Genomic DNA, 20975 nt, shown 5'->3' on the forward strand with positions numbered 1-20975 from the left:
TAGATACAGAGAAAAGAACAAAACAAAGGCAAACATATGTGCAGTAAATGTAACATTTTTTCTCTCAGCTATTTCAAATCTTGAGAGTGCTACCTGTGCTTTCACAAAACTCAGCTCTAAGTAGAAGAATAACTGTTTACTGTCTGCTCAATTATTATGCTACTTAATTTTATGAGCTATGAAGTTTGCTTACCAGGGGCAAAATGTTCTTCTGAATTAACCTACCTGTTTGGATCCTATCCTATCTAATGAACATAACCTAATATACTAAATATGCAAGTTAAATAGTATTAAAACGTTTTGAAGTATTAAGCACAATACACCTGATAGATCTGTGTATCCCTTACATTTTCCAATTAATCTTAGAAATCATTAATATTATTTGTTTCGCTAGTGTGAACAAAGCAAATTTTCTACAAGGGTCTACATCCTAATCAAACATTCAGAACACAAAGCCTGGAACACCGAAAAAGTCAAAATTTGATCCTTTATAAAAAGCTGATACTGGCTTTCACAACAAAATAAAATAAAAAAAAAAAATGGGCCACACTTACCTGTCACTGAAACTATATTTAGTAATCTTCTCATGGTCTGAGGACTGATGTCACTGAACCAATCCTCTGTAACCAAAAGCTTGGTCAAATCAAAAGACATTTGGCGGGTAATGGTACGTTGCATCTGGCGTCTTCGATAAGTATCCTTACAGAAAAAAGGAATTCCAATCAAGAACTTCTATGTACTCTAAATTAACTAAATTTTACTTGATAATAAAGTTAAAACCTTTCTAAATATATATCTGTGATATCTATATAGATCCTCTTTGGGGCAGCATCAGTCTACTGATTTAAAAATATGCTTTTCCTACTTGGATCACACTTAGTAATTTCACAGGAATGGTTTGATAAGTCTTCAAAGTTGACACCAGTAAGTACATTAAAGAGGGGAAGAAAAAAAAAAAAAAAAAAGTATTGCTAGTATTAGACATTTTAGTATAAAATCTCTCACCCGCCTATTGAGAGCAGTTTTGCTACCAAGTTTGGTCATCTCTCCAAGGCTATTCTGAGAAACTCTTCTGTCAACTTCTTCATGCAACCCTGTTGGGGGTGAGAAGAAAGGGATTTTCTCCATTCACATAAATTTGACTGAAGTGTGAAATAATGTTAATGATCTAACAATTTTGTAAATAGTTTGTTCCAGAAAACAGATTTTATCACTGGTTCTGTAACTTTCGTACCATCCTCCTGAGTAACTTTACCTGCATTATCTGTATAAGGAACATCTCCATTGGTTGTTGAAGCTACCATCAGCTTTTTCGCATTACTGAGCCCTCGGCTATTTAGAAAAACAGGCAAATGAACTATGTTTCGCATGTAATCATGTCCATTTATGTTTGAATCCCGTAGAACACTGTTGAGATTCTGGTTAATAGCCTTTATTATGATGTGTGGGTCACTTGCAAAAATAGCAATAAATGGGCCTTTTGAAAACAAGACTCGCACCTGTATGAAAGGAGACAGTAAGCCTTGTTAGTAACTGTGGGTCATTTGAACATCTGACTCAACATCTTATATTCACTCTGTCCGAGTTATAAACTTGAAAGGGCAAAGGATGCAGACAGGTATCTCATATTGGAAAAACTGACATCTACCGTTACGTACTTGTACAGAATTAGAAATAAACATCCTTAACACATTAGCAAAAGTACTTAAAGTAGAAGTCATTACCAAGAAAATATTAGGGGTGGATGTCATAGGCCCTCTCCGTCCCCCCCAAATATTTAGCATTTAAGTATTTTTCACCTGAAGTACACTGAAAGTATGTCAAACCCCTCCAAACAATGTAAGTTTGTTTCAGTGGGATATTAATTTTCAATAATTTACACCTGTTGATTTCAAAACATTTAACAAATTAACATGTCTAGTGCTACTACAATTTAATTTTCGACTTCTGAAAGCCATTGCTCTTTGCTCTTAGTGTTACAGCTGTGCCAGCATACAGAAGTGTGGAAAAAAAAGACTAATACAACACAAACTCTATATATGTGCTTTCCATCTGCAGAAAATACATAATAGCTGGCTGCACTTGAGTATATCTATGGAAGAGATAAAGACAGAGATAGTGGTCTAACTCACAGTATCAAGCATCTGTAAGACTTTGTCCTGTTCACAAGCATCCAATCCATCAATAATTACAACAAGCCTTGTCTGATTCTGAGTGAAGCCGTCAATGGTTTTTGCCATTTTGGCCATTAGCTCTACTTCACATTTCAAAACCTAAAAAAAAAAAAAAAAAAAAAAAAGCAAAAATCATCTTTATAATACTTGAACCTCATAAAAATGCACATGATTCCTTTTGCAGATTGCTAATTGCCACAAAAATACTTCAGTAAGATTACAAAAATTAATGCTTAAAAATACTGATCTCCCCCTAGAAGTGCAATTGTCCTAAAATATCACTTCCAAACTTTTTTTTATTTGCACAGAAATGTACAGAACAGCATATTCGACCTTATCAGATTATCCATAAATTAAAATGTCATTTTTATTTAAACTAATATTTATGCAACGTAAATCAATTTTCCAGAGTAAGCAAAAGATTACTTGTAGTTTCAGCTACTCCCCCAAATTGCTTTGTATAGTAAGTACAATAAAATTTTCTATCTGCCTTCCATCCAAGCTAACTGTACTATTACTGTCAGGTTCAGTCACTCCTATTCAGTATATATATAATATTAAGGTTTTTTTTTTTTTTTTTTTTCTCTTTTTCCCTAATGTTTTGAACATCAAGTTAGACATGTAACAACTAGCCCTAATACAGAAACAAATACGGAATTCATCTGCTTTTATTTTAGCAGCTACCAGCTAGACACTTTTATCTATTCTCTCCTAGCTTTTTAATGTGTGCATTCAAGATAAAGAGATGTTATATGAGTAACTCTCCAGAAATGCCCATTTCTCTCCTTGAATTGCCAAGGGCAAGCCTAACTTTTAGATGTCTGAAGCAATGCAAGATGAATACAATTCAAAAAGAAAATCCCCAATTCTCAGGAAGCACAGTAGCAGTACACAGATGTGATCATCTGTGCTACACAAAGATTCACACAATACATTGTTATACAATACCTTATCTGTGATCTATGGGGTTAACCATCAGGATACTGAAACTTATTTTCAAATAGGAGCACGCAGGATATTTTATGACAGTCTGATGGATACAGTTTAGATGCAACCCAGCAAAACAATATTATTTTCTAGCATTTGTCTTGAAATAGGTGACCAATTTTGGAATGAATGTTCTTGCAGTGCTACCATTCCCTTCTTGGTACAGAGGTCTTGTAGCCAGACAGCCAATTAGGCTGGGTTTTTCAAGCCTATTCAGCTTTAGAATATTTAATAAGTTATTCTTTCTAATCTTACAATCAAAAGTTAGCTTTTATTAAATACCCATTATTTAGAACAGTTGTTTTCATAATATTCTCATCCTGAAAACACAATCCAAATTTTCCCACTCAGCTGGGGACATTAAATCACCTAAGATCACTAACATTAGATCATTTAGTTTAATAACAATTGGAACAGAAGTGTTCCTTCCTAAAAAAAGGCTCATTCTAACATTGAGAAATTTGACGTGATGCAGTTAACGGTACCCCATCTTAAGAAGGCTACAGGTTTGGGGGTTTGTTTCACTTCTTTTAATGGTTAATTCATATATATGCTTACCTTCATGAATCCCTCGCTTTTCAACTTGTGAAGCTTGGAGGCAGCATTATGAAGACGTTTTCTTTGAGAATTCAAAACTGAATCCATCACTTGCCACCACGTGCGACAATTCAAGATAAAAGCCAAACCAACAACACATGTAACTGTTATAAGAATAACATTCACAGTCATGTTGGTTGGTTCTACGTTAAAAATTGCCAGCAGGGCAATTGCAGAAACAACACAAGACAATATGAACAGGAAAATCACAAAGGATGGGAGACAGCATGTTTTCTTCCATTTCTTTTTACCTAGGGGAAAAAAAAACAAAAACTGTTGTTAAAATGAATGTAAAATGTCATTACAGCTGAATTTAACGTATATTAACTTGCATACCTTTCATAAAACAGTAATTTGCACAAAAGATTACTGCAGCATTACTATCCACTTACAAACATGAAAAAACACACCTAAATTTGCCAAAATTATGGGAAATCATAAAGCAGTTATTTCTTTAATCTTCAGTTTATTTCCATTGCTTCAAGAAATCTACACTGGATGTAAATTATCATTATTAAGTAGATTTCACATCGGTGAAATCACCCCTTTTATGACATCTCTCAGTAACATTTATTTATGTAAGCAAATTCTAGGCAAACAGCGTGGTAACTACCTGGTTTGAAATAGAAATATGATACTTCAGTAATCTAATAATAATAGTGCCACTGGAGAACTAACTCAAACTATCAAGATACAATCTGAGATTGTAGCCCCAGGGCTACCTTTTCTTGCATGTTAACACACACCCAAACAACAGAATATGGCAGTACGTTAAGGATTAGACAGATCAGAAGAGCCTTGGGAGTATGAACAACCTGGCTTCCACAGGATTGGTAAAGAAGAGACAGAATACTGCAGTTAGAGGGTTAGCAGAGCTAATGCAATGATCCAAGCAAAAGGCTGGTTGTTTTAACCAAAGCAACTGCTTCTGCCTATGGGATTTCTACAAGCAGAGAAATTCAACACTTATCAGAAGAACAGAACAATCTAATGTAAAATGATTAAAGCTAAAAAAAAAATAAAACAATATTTGAACTGGAATGAAAAAAATGCTACATTTTTTTTTTTGGTAAAAGAATACCAAACCATGCATGATATTCTAGACCAGGGTTTAAGCTGGAAAAATCTTCCACACTGCTGACATGACAGACTGGTTTGTAACACAGGGGAAAGCAACAGAAATGCATCACGACAAGAGTGAAGGGCAAAAAAGGGAAGAATAACAGCTCAGTTATAATTACATTCACTTCTAGACATCTTTAATGCAAGTCTTCTCTAAATAGAGACACAAAAATGGATTAGAGACTTATAAATCAATGAAATGGCTATAGAATATGTTTATCTGTGAGTGAGACAGAACACAAGTTAAAGCTGCAGAAAATAACAAATAAACCCATGTGGAATTTCTATGAACTTCTACGGACAAGAAACCTGTGAAAATCTAGAGATAAGGAGAGGATGTTGCAAGATCATCGAACAGAATTGGGAAGAGCACAGGAAAGCAACAGAGTCAAGGAATACAAGACAAAGATAAGATTACAGATGAATGGGAAAGGGTATTTACTGCAGATAATCACAAGAAGCCAGCACCATGGTGCCATTCATTGAGTCAAATCCTGTTTTGCGAAAAATTACAGCATCATAGAAGCTATTTCAATTAAAGTTCCAGAGAAAAACTGCAGAACGTCTAACATGGAAATAATAGTGAAAAAAATCCAGATACTGCATTCATAAAGAACATACAGTGAATTTGAGAAAGAATAACAAAGAACAAGTTGTGTTCAGTAAACAGAATGCTTTTTTCTACCCTCCAGGCATGAGAAACTAAACGTTTCATTTTGCGAGAGAAGACATCTCATAGATTTCTCAATACATGGTCAAGACCAAATCTAAATGAGGAATAACTGACTGAAGCCGAACTCAGCAGAAATACACCTTCTATGAACTGAAAACTCAAGAACTCTCCTTTCTTCACAGTATCATATGCTGCTCTGTATATGTTTGGGTTTTTTTTGGTAATCTGCAGATGGAACAGTACACAAAAGTTTCTTCCATTTGGATTAAGCAGAAATACTTCATCCCATCTTACTAACACACATAAACGTTTATGATTTTGGGCCAATACATTCAAAACATTTATGATTTCCAATAATAAATAGTGATCAAAAAAGCTCTGAATAAACAGAAATTTATGTTAGATAAAAGCATGCTTTTGTGTCCTGCTAACTCAGACACAACTACTTAATTGCTACAGAAAACACTGCCACATCTAAGAGGATGCAATATAAACGCACATTCCAATTGTCACATATGACAACTGTATTTCACAAGAGACCCCTTTTGGGATTAATAAAATCAGGGTAAGCAAAGAAAATAGGGCATTTTTCTCTGCAAAACAACAGAAGGAGAGTTTCCCCTTCTGTATGAATTTCTGCATGACTACAACAGTTTCTAAAACGTCCTTATAACGTGAGAAACAGAACCCATAGTAACAGTGCATTCAAATGGTATAATCAGAAATGTCATTCAGGTAATAAAAACCTTGTGTATCTTCTGTCTTGAAAACTCGAAATAGCCTTGTTGCTAAGAAACCAAATTCCCTTTCACATGCATCAGAGAGGGTAGCAATCATCTCAGCCAATGAAGTTTCTCCACCTACACTGGACAGTCTATTGTAGTCCGTAAACAAAAATCTGAAAGAGAAAAATACACGTTGTATGCTTTGGAACGCTTTAAGCATTTTGGGGCAACCAAAGCAAAAATCCTTCTACATATCTGCAACTGAAAGGTTTTTTGTTGTTGTTGTTGTTGTTTTGTTTTTTTCCCATTTTGGTTTGTATTTTCTTCTGAAGTGGGGAAACAGCTAAAATACTTCAAAAAAATCTCTACATGAAATTGCATATTTATTCATTTTTTAACCTATTTCTTCTCCTGTTATCAACTTCTTCATCCCACTTCCTCTTCCAAAAATTGATTTATTCGATAAGTAGAATCAACTGCATCAATAATGGCACTCCAAACAGCAACAAGAACATCTTTATGATCCCAAATCATATTGGAAAGTATTTTTAAAACTGCATTCTAAGGTATCTCCAAATATTCATGGAGGAACAAAAAACGTACAGAAGAACAAGTCACATAAAATATCATATCTAAATGATAGGAGTAAACAGCCCCACAAAACACATGATCTAAATTTTTCTTGCTTTTCGGTAATAAGGAAGCTCTGAACAGTCTGATGTTCTGCTTCTTACAGGGGTGAAAAACACCACAAAAGCCTTTACAGCAGTTATCAGCAGACCATCAGTTACCATATTAACTACTTATTTTGTCTGTTACAAATTTGTCACAAAACAAAAAAACAAACTAAAAAGCAGTAACTTTGGCAGGAAGTTCTTCTTGAAATAATTGCCATCTATTTCACACTGAAGAATTTAACTGCATAAACTTCTACGGCTACTGTTCTCCAAACAGGAATCTTAGCAGTTTTTCATAGGAAGATAAATATGCACGTTAAAATGTACAGTCTGAAAAGTATCAGAGCGAACCTGAATTATTCAAGAATAAATAAGTGAAATAACCAACCTCACAGGTAAAGCTTTAGTGGTTTGCTCTGGTAACTCTGGTGGGTTCACAAACATGAGCTTGAGAAGCAACTCTAAGTATCCAATATGTCTTGCCAACCTTGCACTTAGCACCCAGGCCCAGTTCCAGCTCTCACCTTCCCTTCGGCCACCAAAATAAATTACAGCTGAAATAAAAAGTTTATATGTCAGTCAAAATCCACAACTGAATGAATCAGAAAGCTTACACAGATAAGGCATGGATTTGAATGAATCTGTAAGTTATTACTAAAAATGAGAAAGCTAAGAGCAACACAGTGAACTTAATATACAAAGGTTTTTTGTTCTCAAGAATGCCTTCTTATTTACATGCAGAACACAAGAAAAGAGCAGAGGTCTCATTTTCTATGAAAACGCTTCATATTTTTTCTGAAACACAAAGCACGTCTACAAAATAATACTGGATTCTAGAAACAGATATTAATCAGAAGCCATCACAACTTCATATAAAATACACTTACTAAAGAAAATGTAGAGTACTGCTAATAAGCTGAGTGACACTGCTATTCCCAGCTTTGCATCCACTGTGAAAGCAAGCAATAAACCCAAGCCTCCGCACAGCAGAAGTGTGAGGAATACAATAAGCCAGGAGAACTGAAATAGAGGTTCAATCTGCTGTCCTGCAAAAGTCTTCATTTCATCTAAAAGACAAAGATGAATTAATGTTAAATCATTTTAGAACAGAAGTTCTCAACTTCTAAACTTTAAAGTTCTCAAGAAGTTTAGAGCCATTTAAATACATAATTCTTGCACTGTTTGCTGCAGATCTTCTACTTTTAAATGCTTGCTAAAGATATTTCCTTTTTCTCCTTCAGAAGTTTAAAACATTTTTATGACACAAAGAAAAAGCAATCTGCCATAACACTAAAAAAATCATTCCTGAAATCATTGGATGTAACAGTAAAATTTAATCCTATTGTAAAAACACCTGTTTGTCGATGCACATTTGCTCAAACAGGAATTGTTTAAGAAACTTATTTAGGATCTATTGAATAAGAAATACTAAATGCACAATCCAGATGAATAAGGAGCAGGAACAAAATGCTGAAGAAGTGTTCTCAAAACATAGGAGTTAACAATAAACATCACGCTCAAAAATGAAAAGTGCATACAGCACTTTGCTTACAACATGGAACACGATGTGAACAAAAAGAACAGACTTCATTTTAACTAATATGGAAGCTTTTAAAACATAGAAATCACAGAAAATAGGAAACATCAAGATGATTGAAAGCATTTTGAATTAAGTATCTCAGAAAAATATCCTTTGTTCAAGAATGCCTAAACTGTGCAACTCCTCTGTAATGTCTTAACATGCTACAACTGAATAAGGCAAACTACAGATGAACTGATGAATTTTACTGATACTAAAATTTGTATGTTTTATTACAGAAACAAAGATACAGCACTACATGAACCAACAGCTGTTGCAAAAGAAACTCAACTCCCATGTGATGATTTCCATAGATGAACTTGAACCTACACAGATAAGGCTATATCAATTTTTACCTTCTAATTTCTTGAGCAGGAAAGACTTTCCACTTCCCCACTGAGCATATAAGCCTACACAGATCGGTGGCTGCATGGTCGGTTCACTGAGAATATCAGCCAAAGCACTGCTGTACAGATCATAACCCAGCATATCACCATCAGATTCCGTGGGAGACAAGTGTCCTGTAACAGGAATACTACGTTACAGAGCTTTGTTTTATGAAATCTTGTCGCTACAACAATTTTCACACACAAAATCATGATAGGTTTACCTGTATTTGTATACATATTCCTCCCATATATTATTATAGTGCTATTAACACAGTGTTATTATTGGTACATTTTTGTTCCAAGGAATGTTAATCATCCCTATACATGTTACATAATCGAAACTATTACATTTTACCACAGAAGACTCAAACAAAATCCCAGGTCACAGAAAATGAAATCATTCTCACATAAGCAAGATCTAAATAAAAAAAAAAAAACTATCAACAGAATTTGCACAGCATCCGAACTCAAAAGGCAAATTTCAAAAAGAAAATGAATTTGACCTTTTTATGGATTTCAGAATGATATTTTTCTGCTTTTTTTTTTTTTTTTTTTTTTTTTTTTTAAGATCTCATTAATCACAACATTAAAAAATGAACTTACTAGTTATCAATACAGAATTGAATTAACTGGATTCTCAATACACACGTGATTGAAAATAACAGGAAATTATTCAGATCACCAATAAAAAGCTCAAATTTTCTTCAGGATAAATTTAGATCTGAGGAAAAGATAAATACTTTTACTTACTGGCACCAAATATCTGTGTTAAAATACTCTTCTGGTGGCTACAGTCAATATTGTACGGAGTTTCTCCTGCTTTGTTGGGTCTATAAAGCAATCTACCATCTTTTGGATTTCGTAAGAGTAGTTCAGCAAGTTTACGGCTTCTTCCCCGAATGGCAATATGCAGCGGAGTATCTCCTTTCTGCAATTTTGTGAAGAAGTAGTAATATCAAACATGAACTCATAAGATGTAAAGACCGTATCACAGAATCACAATATCACTTACATTGGAAAAGACCTTCAAGATTATCAAGTCCAATCATCAACCTGACCTGAGTCCCATCACACAGCAAATATGTTCCACATGCCTTTAGATGCATTATTTATTTGAAATGCATCTTAAGGAACTCTCAACAGTATTAAAAACTTACAGCAAACATTTTTTCCCCTCAAACAGACATTATAAAAGTTTAAAAAAAAATGTGGAAAGGTATAGGCTCTTATCACACTAAAGTTAAGTCACTATCTTCTTAAACATTTATAAAAAAAATATAAGGTTCACAGAAACGGTAGTATTTATTTAGACAAAAATTCAGAGACTTCTGCTCAGACATCTCTAAAAAGCTTTCTGGTAAAAGTTTCCTTATTACACCAACTCAAAAGCATTACTTATTTGCCTTCAGTATAAGATAGTTCTAAGAGGTTACAACAGTAAAAAAAATAAGCATTCATGCATTGAAGAGATTTAGTAAAGTAGGCAATGCACAAGAGGGACAAAAGCAATTGTTGGTCCTGGCATTGCTTAGTTTAATGACTATTAATCAAAAATAAATATGAGTGACAATTAACATAACCCATCTCTGTACTCTTTTTTGAGCATATTAAGAATTGTTATTTCATATCTGAAATTCTCATTCAAAACATGTAATTTTTTCTTGCCATATCACAGAATCACAGAATTTCTAGGTTAGAAGAGACCATATGACTGAAAGCATCCTATTACAAAGAAAAAAATGAAAATACTAATGATGGGAATAAACTTAAGTATTCTAATCTTTTCAACTATTAAGCACAGGGAAGACTAAGCCCTTATTGCCATATAACAATTAACTCAAGAAGTAAGGCACAGACACTTTGGTATTGATGAAGCATGAGTTACCTCTAATCAAGTACGTAAATACTTGAACAACGAACAATGAAGTTTAAATTTTGGCATCAAAACATGTGCTAGCAACAAAAAGGCATCTGATCCAAGCAAAAAAAAAAAAACATTAACCAGTTCAATGACTGAAGCCATATAAGCATATAAATGGAACAATAAGCAGGGTTAGCTTCAGTCTTTGTTCTGTATCATTCCTAAATAATACTTTAAAAAAGAATGCTCACCTACCTTTTTCAAAGTTGATCTTCATGTTTTAATCTCGATAGCTCGCAATAAAATTTTGTTGCTAAACTAAAATGATTAAACATTCTAAAGTAAATGTGCAAATATTCTTTACCTTGTCTAGGGCAGAGACTTTAGCTCCTTTGTCCAGAAGAAGCTCTACTATTTCAATATTTCTCATCTTGGTTGCCTTGATAAGTGGTGTTTCTCCATCCTAAAAGGAAAAAGCCAGCCTAATTAAAAATGAAATGCAAAAATACACCCCCCAAAACAAACAAACAAACAAAAAAAGCCCTTTCCTGTATACTCAAAACCAAGCAAAAACCAGTGATAGTGTAACAAATTAAATTCTAAGCTTTTAAGAGAACTTTTTAGCTATGTATGTTTGTATGTGGGTAACAACACTTCAGCGTACCTGTTCTTAAAAAGAGCACCGCAGAAACTATTATGGATTGATATAAATCACAGCACAAAATGCAAGTGCAAAATAAGTTTCTGTTAGTAAGTGTCAAAGATAGAAAGAGTGGATTCAGATATAATAAAAGATATTTGAAAAGAGACTCAGGCATGGAAGAGTTAATTCACTGCTATACACACTACACCCTCTGTTTTTTGGATTCCTGTACAATGCAAGAAATAGCAATCTTAATCAAATGTAGTAATATCAGAAACCTGTTTCCTCACTTTCCAGTAGCAGCTGCTCTGCTATTGCTAGTGTCAGTGTTGTTGAGGTAAAGTATCCAAAAGATTTCCTCTTATGAAGTTTCAATAAGAAGAGACGTTTATCAACAGTGGACATTAACATAATGAAACACCTCTGTTCCACAACACAGAATTATTTTAAAAAACAAAACTAAAACAGCATGCAAGGTATTCACACTTGACAAAAAAAAATGAATTTGGTAATGTGATGCTAAGATCACGTAGGAGCTGGGAAAACAACAGATGTTAAACAAAGCAAATCACGTCCTCTAAATTCTAATACTTACTTTTGTACATGTTTCAGTATCAGGGTTGCATTGCAAGATATCCCTCACCATCGTAGCATTTCCTTTCTCAACAGCCCAATATAAAGCAGTTTTATTATCCTGAAAAAGTATTACATGTTAGTAGCACTTAAATTTAATTGGACTGATTTCAAAACCTGTATATAAAATGCAATCATATTGAAAACAGTAGACAAATCAGCAAGTTTTAGCACAATTCAGGGCAAAGGGAAACACTACCTGGTTTGGGAAACTCTAACTGGTACACCAGTGGAAGTTGGTGTGGAAATCTGGCAATAAAGTGCAAATCCACTGACAATACCACTCAGTGCAAGCAAGCAAATTTATTAGAGAGAAAACCAACCAAGCATAGCGACAGAACTAGCTAAACACCACTGACAACAGATATAACCTAAGGGGTATCATATATTAACATAATACCACTATTTAAAAAATAGTGAGTATTAAAATATTAAATTGCTTATTTAATGCATTTCACCATTTTATATCTCTTCAGAAGCACTGGTGAAATAAGTTCAGCGTTCTTTGCTTTTCAATCAATATATAGAATAACTGAAGAAAATGCTGCTTAGCATATCATTACAGTTACATACACCTTACAGCTTAAAGATACCATAGAACATGTCACGTTCCATTGCAGTTTTTCATGTTTGACAGGAATCTGAGTTCCCCACAGAGTAGAATTTGAGGAAGTTTTTAAAGCACTGTTTTTAGAAACATGATATAGTTATTTGATAGCAAAATTCACATTGCATTCAAGAACTATGCTAACGTTTACACTTCTGTACTTACCTGACCTCTAATGTCTATATCAGCATACTTATGGAGCAGGGCCCTCACAATTTCAACATGACCACCTCTAACAGCCCCAATCAGCACCGTGTCTCCACTCTGGAAGAAAAAAAAAAACAAAACAAAAGTGTTACAGAATATAGAAGACAAATTAAGACTCTGGCAAAAAGAAAAAAAAATATATGTAAGAAACAATTCTGGACTCTTGGACTCCCCTCCCTATCCTCCCAAAGAGAGGAGATATAAATCAATGGGCAAAACAAACACCAACAATAGATAGATCCACATCTTAAAGAGCATTGTGTGTGTAGATTATACTGCTATCCTGTTTACACACTCTATGTCGTTAGAATGAAAAAAGTTTTTGTCACATGCAACACTGCAGCTTGGCATGAAACCATCTAAGAAATGCACAAAGCCAATGTGAAATATGGGAAAATGCATCCACAAGTCCTTTTAAAATTACACAGTAAACATTAGGAGGTCTTCCTCACATCTCTGCAACTCCCAAGGAATTCAGTTTAGGACTGGACTTAGGTTTGGAACACTTCTAAACCACCCTGTAACTGCCCTGAAATATACTGATCTTAACAGAGGCACATAAGCTTAGCTGTCTAAGCTCCTTTTACAACCTAGGCTGAAGTGCTCAGCCTGCCCCTGCCACTTCAGATAAAAATGAACATCAAGGCAGGCAGTTCAAGGTACCTCTGCACAAGCAACTGAATAAAGCACTGCGTGGCTGGCTAATGATTCATGCTCTGGTCACTCAGAGGTACACAGTGCACCTTTAACAGCTCCTGTTACGTGTCTTAATCTGAATCAGAGCTGAATTCTCCCTTTCTACATGCAGGTTTCCTAGTAAGTTTACTGGAAAAAGATGAAAGTAGACACTGAATGAAACATTATTTGTTATGACATCCACTGATTTACAATTTTAACAGCACTACCACATGTATTAATACACCAAAAAATGCCCCAAAGCTGCAAGTCAATTCAGTATGAGTCTTATGTTACAAACCCAACAAATATACAACAATATTGTAAATTTCCATATGGCATTTCAATTCAAGACACTCAAAGAAAAAGAGTTTAAAAGAACTCTTAAAAGAGAAGAAAGTGATTTTCTGTTTCAGGTTCTTATGACAGCATTTGCCACTTGAAACAATTGCAGTTGTTTGTTGTTTTGGTTGTGTAATGTTGTTTTCTGCCCCTAGGTGGCAGAAAAGTTAGAAGTGTATCTGCAAACCTGCATATACTAGTATTTATTATACACATACGAAAGCCACAATAATAAAATAAGAAAATGTACTCACTCTATCAGGAATGTTCACATAAGTTCCAGCATCAAGAAGATCCTGCACAATTTCAGTATGCCCCTCCTTTGACGCAATCATCAAAGCTGTATTTCCATCCTTATCTGTTAAGTTTACATTTGGGTTCCTTTTCAGTATTTCTTTTACTGAGTCAGTATAGCCACCTTTCACTGCTACAATAAGTGCAGTCATAGAATTCTTTAAACAGAAAAAAAAACAATTTTGTTGTCCAGTTAGTACAGAAACCATCAGTATATCAGCAGTTTAAATAACAAAAGAACACCCAATGTTGTTACATTTTTAACTAAGTGTTATTTCAGATTTATCTTTTAAAGTACACTTGCTATGCTTTCTATTAAAATAAAAGACACTAATACCACAACAGAATATTCTAAATGCAAACAGGAAAGCTCTAATCAATTTATTTTAATTCCTGAACGTCATGTGCACTGTACAGCCACTTTCCTGCCGTATAAGAACTTAATATTAACAGGGCACCTGCATTTGCCAATACTGTTCAAAAGAGGTTTTTTCAAAGAACTTCGGAAATAGATGAATATCAGAAGTTGTCCTACATAATTTTCCACTTATATTTATTTATATTTTGTTTTGAATCAGCATTTTCAGTTTACCTAGTATCTTACATAAATAATAAAAAAAAAAGATTTTATTTAAAGATAAGAAAAATATGCAGCTGAAAGCTTAAAGAAATCTTAATTTCTGAAAAGGTGTAACAGCCACCATTATTTTCAAAAGATGCCTCGTGTTTCTTTGTAGCTTTCAATTAGCTGGAAACTAACATATTCCAACGTCAACATTTCATCTTGTTCCATGTATTTATTTTTCTTTTTTTGCTATTTATATTACAAAATTAAAACAAGACACAGAAAGATATGTACCCACATTTTATCACTGGAAAATGAGCAGTTACTTACAGCTCCTTCTTGATCGACATCAGCTCCCATTTGCAGCAAGTATTTCACACACTCCAAATGACCTTTCCTAGCTGCCCAAACCAGTGGGGTGGTTCCATACTGCAAAAACATTATTAGCATTTTTCCATAACTGCCTCTTTATTTAGTATCTTCTACAATTTAGCATTTGTCCTATACCTTAATGCGTTATTACTACAAAGATAAAATTTGGTCTTAAAAGTTACCATATGCACCCGAAAACCTTTTTTTTTTTTTTTCCTTCGTAGATTCTAGCTGTAAAAATTATTTGTCTACGCAACCTAATGTAGCAAGGCTTTCAACAGCTTAGAAAACAGAAGTATGGTCCACTGAAATAAATGTTCACGGACATCTTAACCACACTAAGGAAAAACCTCTTGCAAGTATAATGACTCAATCTAATACACTAATTCTCATCTCATGAGTAAGATATAACAGCAGGTGTTTTAAAGTCAGGAACTACTTGATATATTTTAACTAAAAATCATTTTAGGATATGACACGCTTAATAACAGAACTCATTGTTACAGTAACTGTACTAAGCATTAAAGAAATTAAGTATTACATAAACATAACTTACTTTATCAGAGCAGTTCACTTTAGCTCCATACTGAAGTAAAAGATGTACTATATCCGAGTGGCCTCGTCCTGCCGCCCAAATAATTGGATAGACACTGTATTGCTTAGAAGAAAAAAAGAACCATATGAAATAAAAGCCATAATTATTTTTTCAAGACCAATATTGATAAAAATGTTCCAAGAGAAGATAAACCCACAGAAGGAAATTAAAAAATTAAAACTAGGCATGTATCAGTAACTGTTGCCTAGTACTTTGGCAAGATAATGGCTACAAAAAGCTCTGCTGCTTTGAAACAATTCTGTGACTCCTTAAACAAGGAGTAAAAATTCATACCCTTACCTTAGTATACATTTGTAATTTAAGTGAGAAACACAACAGGTACACATTATCCCCTAGTAATCAAGGCTGCAGACTAATTGTATCATGCATACAGAACTTCGACATGCAAAGCAAATTTAATCTGCAATAGGTAAGGTAAGTCACTACTGGTTTTTGTTGTTCAATGTTGCCTCTGACACCAAATTGCTTATACTGTCACCTCTGCTTGCTCAAGTGTCACAATGCGTGTATTTTTACAGAAAGGCTTGTAAAATTAAAAAAAAATCTCAAAATCTTAGCATGGCACAGTCATATGATCTAGCCCATTTGATGACTTAAGAAACAATTGAAACAAATTATTGTTTCTCAACTACATACATTAGCTACTCCATAAACTCACACATGCAGAAAAATGACAATTGCTATAGACGTAGCACTACATACAGTACTTATACCCTCTCTTGCTGATTTGAATCTGACTAAGAGGTATGCGTTCAATTATTCTCATTAAAAACCACTGGCTATCAAAGAATTAAAGCAACCACTTGCACGAATAAAACACAATGATTAGTGTTGTATTGCCAAAAATGCTAAAAGTTTAGTCAACATAGGATTAGCATAGGATTCATGATTTTAAACATTTTGTCAGGAGAGGGAAGAAAGGTCATGGGTTTTGTTTGTTTTTCCATTTTTCCAGAAAAACCACTTACCATTCCTGTGATGTTTGGATTTGCTCCTTTTTCAAGTAGGAGCTTTGCTACTTCAGTACGGCCTTTATAGGATGCCCACATCAGTGCAGTCCATCCTCCCTGGCAAGCACAATTCAAACAAACAACATAACTGGAAAGTACTCTTTAGAAACCTAATTATTGACTTTTCCTTAATTTGACGTTGTCTCAAGACTGTTTTGCAAGTCCAAAATGTAACAAAGACTGACTACACAGTCTTATAATCCTAATAAATCCACATGTGGAAGTACTGATTTCCTGCTATGTGCAAAGCCTGGAAGAATATCTTATCCTAAATGTTCCTGAGTTCTCCCCGTAAATGCACAATTTCAAGCGCATAAAAATCCAGTAACTAGACAAACCAAAAAGAAAGCGTTATCTTAAAACAAAAAGCTAGAATCCAAGTCAATTAACTTTGATGGATTTCTTTTTGATTTGTCTAACAGACACCTACGTGTCCTTCATGAAGTAGCTATGTAAAGACCTCTTTGATAAAGAAGGAAGTCATATGTGCTCTCAAGGGAGTAGTGAGAGCAATTAACTTCAAATTTTAATGGTGCATTCATTTAAGTTTTTAAGCAAGGAAACAAAAGTTTTACATTCTATGGCACCTGACTGATCAGATAACCAAAACTAATTTAAAAAAACAGTATGCCTCTGAACTGTAAGCAGAGTTTTATTTCTCCACAAAAGATCTTTTCAATAGATCTTTGAGGGTTAAAGATCCCTCTCAGACTGACAGAGGCCTAGAAACGTTCTGCTTGCAGACATGACCAATGCTACAATGCTATGAAAAAGTTTGACATCACAACACGCCACAGATTTCAAATGCTTCCTTTAACTGAAGTCCCACTCTGAAGTCTCCCAGTGGTTTACTATTTAGGCAGAATGAAATGAGTTCTTGGAGGTATCCAACTCACTCTTCAATCAAAAGAGAAATCTGTAGCTCTTCAGAGGCATCTAACCTTCATTAGACACATAGGCAATCTCTATAATTCTTTAAGCGGACTGGACTATAGCGTCCACTCTTGCATATTAAAAATGTGGCAAGATGAATGAAATCAAGTCCCAGTATAATGAGAACAAGGACTGCTGTGTCAATACTCACAGTTGTACAGAGAAAAAGTAAATACAAAGAGCTATCTTTTGGGAAAGAGTAACGTGTTTTATGAAAATACTGAAAAAGCAAAAACAAAAAGACACACACACAAGAAAACAAACACTATTCTTCAGTTCAGCTTCCTCCCAAAGCAAATTAAGAGGGAAAAAACAGACTTCAACACTGAAGCAACTATTTCACAACTGTGAAAACAGTATTTAACAGTGTATTTTCCCATTTCAGTGGTACTGAATAGTCAACTGGAGAATAGCATTAAAAGTGATCTATTTTTACAGAACTGAAAGTTGCTAACTCACTGAATTGTTCTTCTCACTAAAAACACGGAGACTTATTTTTACACTAAGACAACACATACCAGATCCCGATGCTCCAAATTGACATTATAATTGAGTAGCTCTGCTACAATAGCTGCATGTCCTTCTTTAGCTGCTGAAATAAGAGCTGTCCAGTTATCCTAAAAAAATGAAGAGAGATTTAAATGACATTCAGTATTTCAGTTCAAATCACTTTGTTTTTCAAGTGTAAATTTGCATGACAGGAAATCCACAGCTCCTTAAGAACTATACTTTTAAAAAATACAAAAAGAAAGCTTATAGGCAACCTGACAGTTTACACCTGAAAATACAGACCAGCAGCCACTGCAAAATCTCTTCTCCTCCACAGTAACCATCACTCTCCGCTCCTCAGTTAAATTTCTTAATTTTTTTTATTTTATTTATTTATTTATTTTTACAGAGGAAGCAACACCTACAAATGATTAGATTATAATATCAAGACATTCAGAACAGCTGAGTGGGACTAGACAGTGACTAAGACCAGAAAATGGAGGTGGTCTGTCTCCACGTACAATAGGTGACAGCACTGAAGGGGCTAATACACAGAGGAGTTTGGGTCAGAGCCCTTCTTCTTGAACCTATGACCATTTCAGGAGGATCAGACTTATTTCCATTGCTACAGGTCCAGAAGCCTGGGATAAATTTATTCTTGCATTTTTGCACTCACCTTCCATACACTGCTCAAACCATGTGCAGGTGTGGACTGTTTTTTCATGAGCTGTGTATATATAAATGCAGCAACAGTTTATATGGTAATTGCTCTTTCTATTCTGTAACGCTTAAAGAAGATGAGAAAGTCTCCAAAAAATGCTCGGCACTCACTGTCACTTTTTTGTTTTTAAATGACAGGTTTTATACCTGATCTTTCCTGGATGTCTATGCTGCTGCAATTAAACTACGTGCAGGATAAATAAATTACCTAGTTTCGAAACAAACAACATCCTTTGTCTGTTTATTGCTCTTCATGAAAATGTATACACCTTTCAAAACTGTTCAACACTTCTGTCCTCTTCACCCTTTCTGAACAACTTGCACCTACAGTCATCCTCTTTGAGGGCGGAAACATGATTCATAAATTTGACACCCTTCTCTAGTTGTCTCTGTTCTCATTTTCACCTGAAATAATCCTTTAACCCAAATTCTCCCTCAATATTTACTGAGGAACACCAAAACCAAACAAAAACAACCCCAACATACTACATCACCACTGCCAGGAGCAAAATCATTCAGGCCTCCCTGTTGATGCAGTTTTTCTCTATTCCACCTACCCTTTTATCTCAAGGATTGCTCATACCATCACAACTCCTTCCTAGTAATAATTTCCCACAAAAAAAATAGCAGCAGCATTCATCAGAGACTCTCCGATATTGCAAGAATCTTAGACATTCCTTTTCTTTACAAGAAATCTAATCTGACGAAGACAGAAACAGGCGATTCTGGATTACTGGATTAAATTTCTCTTATATGTCATCATCTTCCATCATTCCATCTTCCATCTTCCCTATCCCCTCAATGCCCATCTAAACACCCTTACTTTCCTTGACTTGAAATTTATTCTTCCTCTGATGTTAGGTACTTCAACAAAGTGCTTATACGTACCGCATCTTCCAAGTTGCAGTTAGCCCCCTTCTTGAGAAGCTCCTGGACAATTTCTAAATTGCCTTGCTCAGCAGCCAACATGAGGGGAGTCTGGCCATTCTGAAATTGAAGCATCAGGCAAAAGGAGTTCATTAGGAAATTATGCAAGTTGTGCACATACTCTCAAAATAAATTAATAAAAACTATAGACGAATGTTAAGTTCAGTTTCCAAGTTTTAAATGTCAATGAGAAGCGGTGAAAAGGATTGTTTTTACAAACTAAATAGTAAACTTGCAATTAAAATCATCCTGTCCCGTAACAGATCAAAAAACAACCCGCACATTTCAGACTTTAAAAATGGCTATCAAAAAAATTTCAGGGTTAAAAATATTTTCAGTGTCTCTAACACTACCCATTACATTTTGACATCTATTTGACATTTATTTAAAAACAAACAAGTAAGACCAGCATAGGAATCAGAATAGCCATTAAAAACATCCACACTGATTCAGAGTAACAATGAGATTTCTTGCTGAAGTCTAGGAAAAAATAGTCAAGTTACATATCAAAAAGGTATTTTTTGGTAGTATACCAAATACAAAAACCATTCAATGCTTGTGCAACACAGGTTCTTCACAAGCAGCCTCAACTCAGGGAAGATGAAAGATACAAAAGCCAGTTTACCGGCCTTGAAGGTTCTTTCAAAAGCCAGTTATAATCCATCAGCCTCCATCATCCTATTCTGCATCAGAGAACTTCTCTTCAGAGTTATCCACAAACAGAAAACCTTCAGATCCAATTGTTCTGCATGATAAAAGCTACGCTTTACTGAATTCTACAGTAGAACTGTTAATCTTAACAAGTTCAATAAATGGATAGTTTTTGCTGACCTACCCTTTGTCTTTTCTCTGTACCATATAAAAAAACCTCAATGTTATCTAGTCTACTAAGAGCATTTGATAAATAATGCAAACGCTACGCTTTGGGAGTTATTTATCAGCAGCTTCCCTTAAAAGAATAAAAAACATCAAAGCAGAACCAGAACAAAGTTCACTAAACTTCATTGGAAGAATTAAAAAAGCATTCTGGGCCATCAGCTATTTTTAATTGTTTTTCACAGAATCTTCCCTATGACATGGCTAATCATCAGCATTATTCACAATATAACCTAGTGGCCAGCAATGAAATTGTTTAAAGGGAAAAAGTAAACTTTTATA

General features: G+C 34.5%; 1 protein-coding gene across 4 annotated transcripts in view; it reads right to left on the reverse strand.

Moving 5' to 3' along the window:
- The window catches only part of KIDINS220 (kinase D interacting substrate 220), a 71196-nt gene that overhangs the window by 40562 nt on the left and 9659 nt on the right, over positions 1–20975 (reverse strand). For all 4 annotated transcript variants that reach the window (XM_084513618.1, XM_084513617.1, XM_084513616.1 and 1 more), the window contains exons 3-21: positions 19779–19877; positions 18200–18298; positions 16707–16805; positions 15679–15780; positions 15081–15179; positions 14146–14343; positions 12833–12931; positions 12023–12121; positions 11149–11247; positions 9674–9851; positions 8891–9055; positions 7843–8022; positions 7344–7509; positions 6300–6451; positions 3720–4009; positions 2133–2273; positions 1256–1499; positions 1006–1094; positions 555–699 (exon numbers count right to left, since the gene is read on the reverse strand). In XM_084513618.1, coding sequence (XP_084369744.1) covers positions 555–699; positions 1006–1094; positions 1256–1499; positions 2133–2273; positions 3720–4009; positions 6300–6451; positions 7344–7509; positions 7843–8022; positions 8891–9055; positions 9674–9851; positions 11149–11247; positions 12023–12121; positions 12833–12931; positions 14146–14343; positions 15081–15179; positions 15679–15780; positions 16707–16805; positions 18200–18298; positions 19779–19877 — 2743 coding nt within the window. The remainder of the gene's footprint in view (positions 1–554; positions 700–1005; positions 1095–1255; positions 1500–2132; positions 2274–3719; positions 4010–6299; positions 6452–7343; positions 7510–7842; positions 8023–8890; positions 9056–9673; positions 9852–11148; positions 11248–12022; positions 12122–12832; positions 12932–14145; positions 14344–15080; positions 15180–15678; positions 15781–16706; positions 16806–18199; positions 18299–19778; positions 19878–20975) is intronic.

The sequence above is a fragment of the Aythya ferina genome (genome assembly GCF_964211825.1).
Source record: "Aythya ferina genome assembly, chromosome: 3".
Classification (NCBI taxonomy): domain Eukaryota; kingdom Metazoa; phylum Chordata; class Aves; order Anseriformes; family Anatidae; genus Aythya; species Aythya ferina.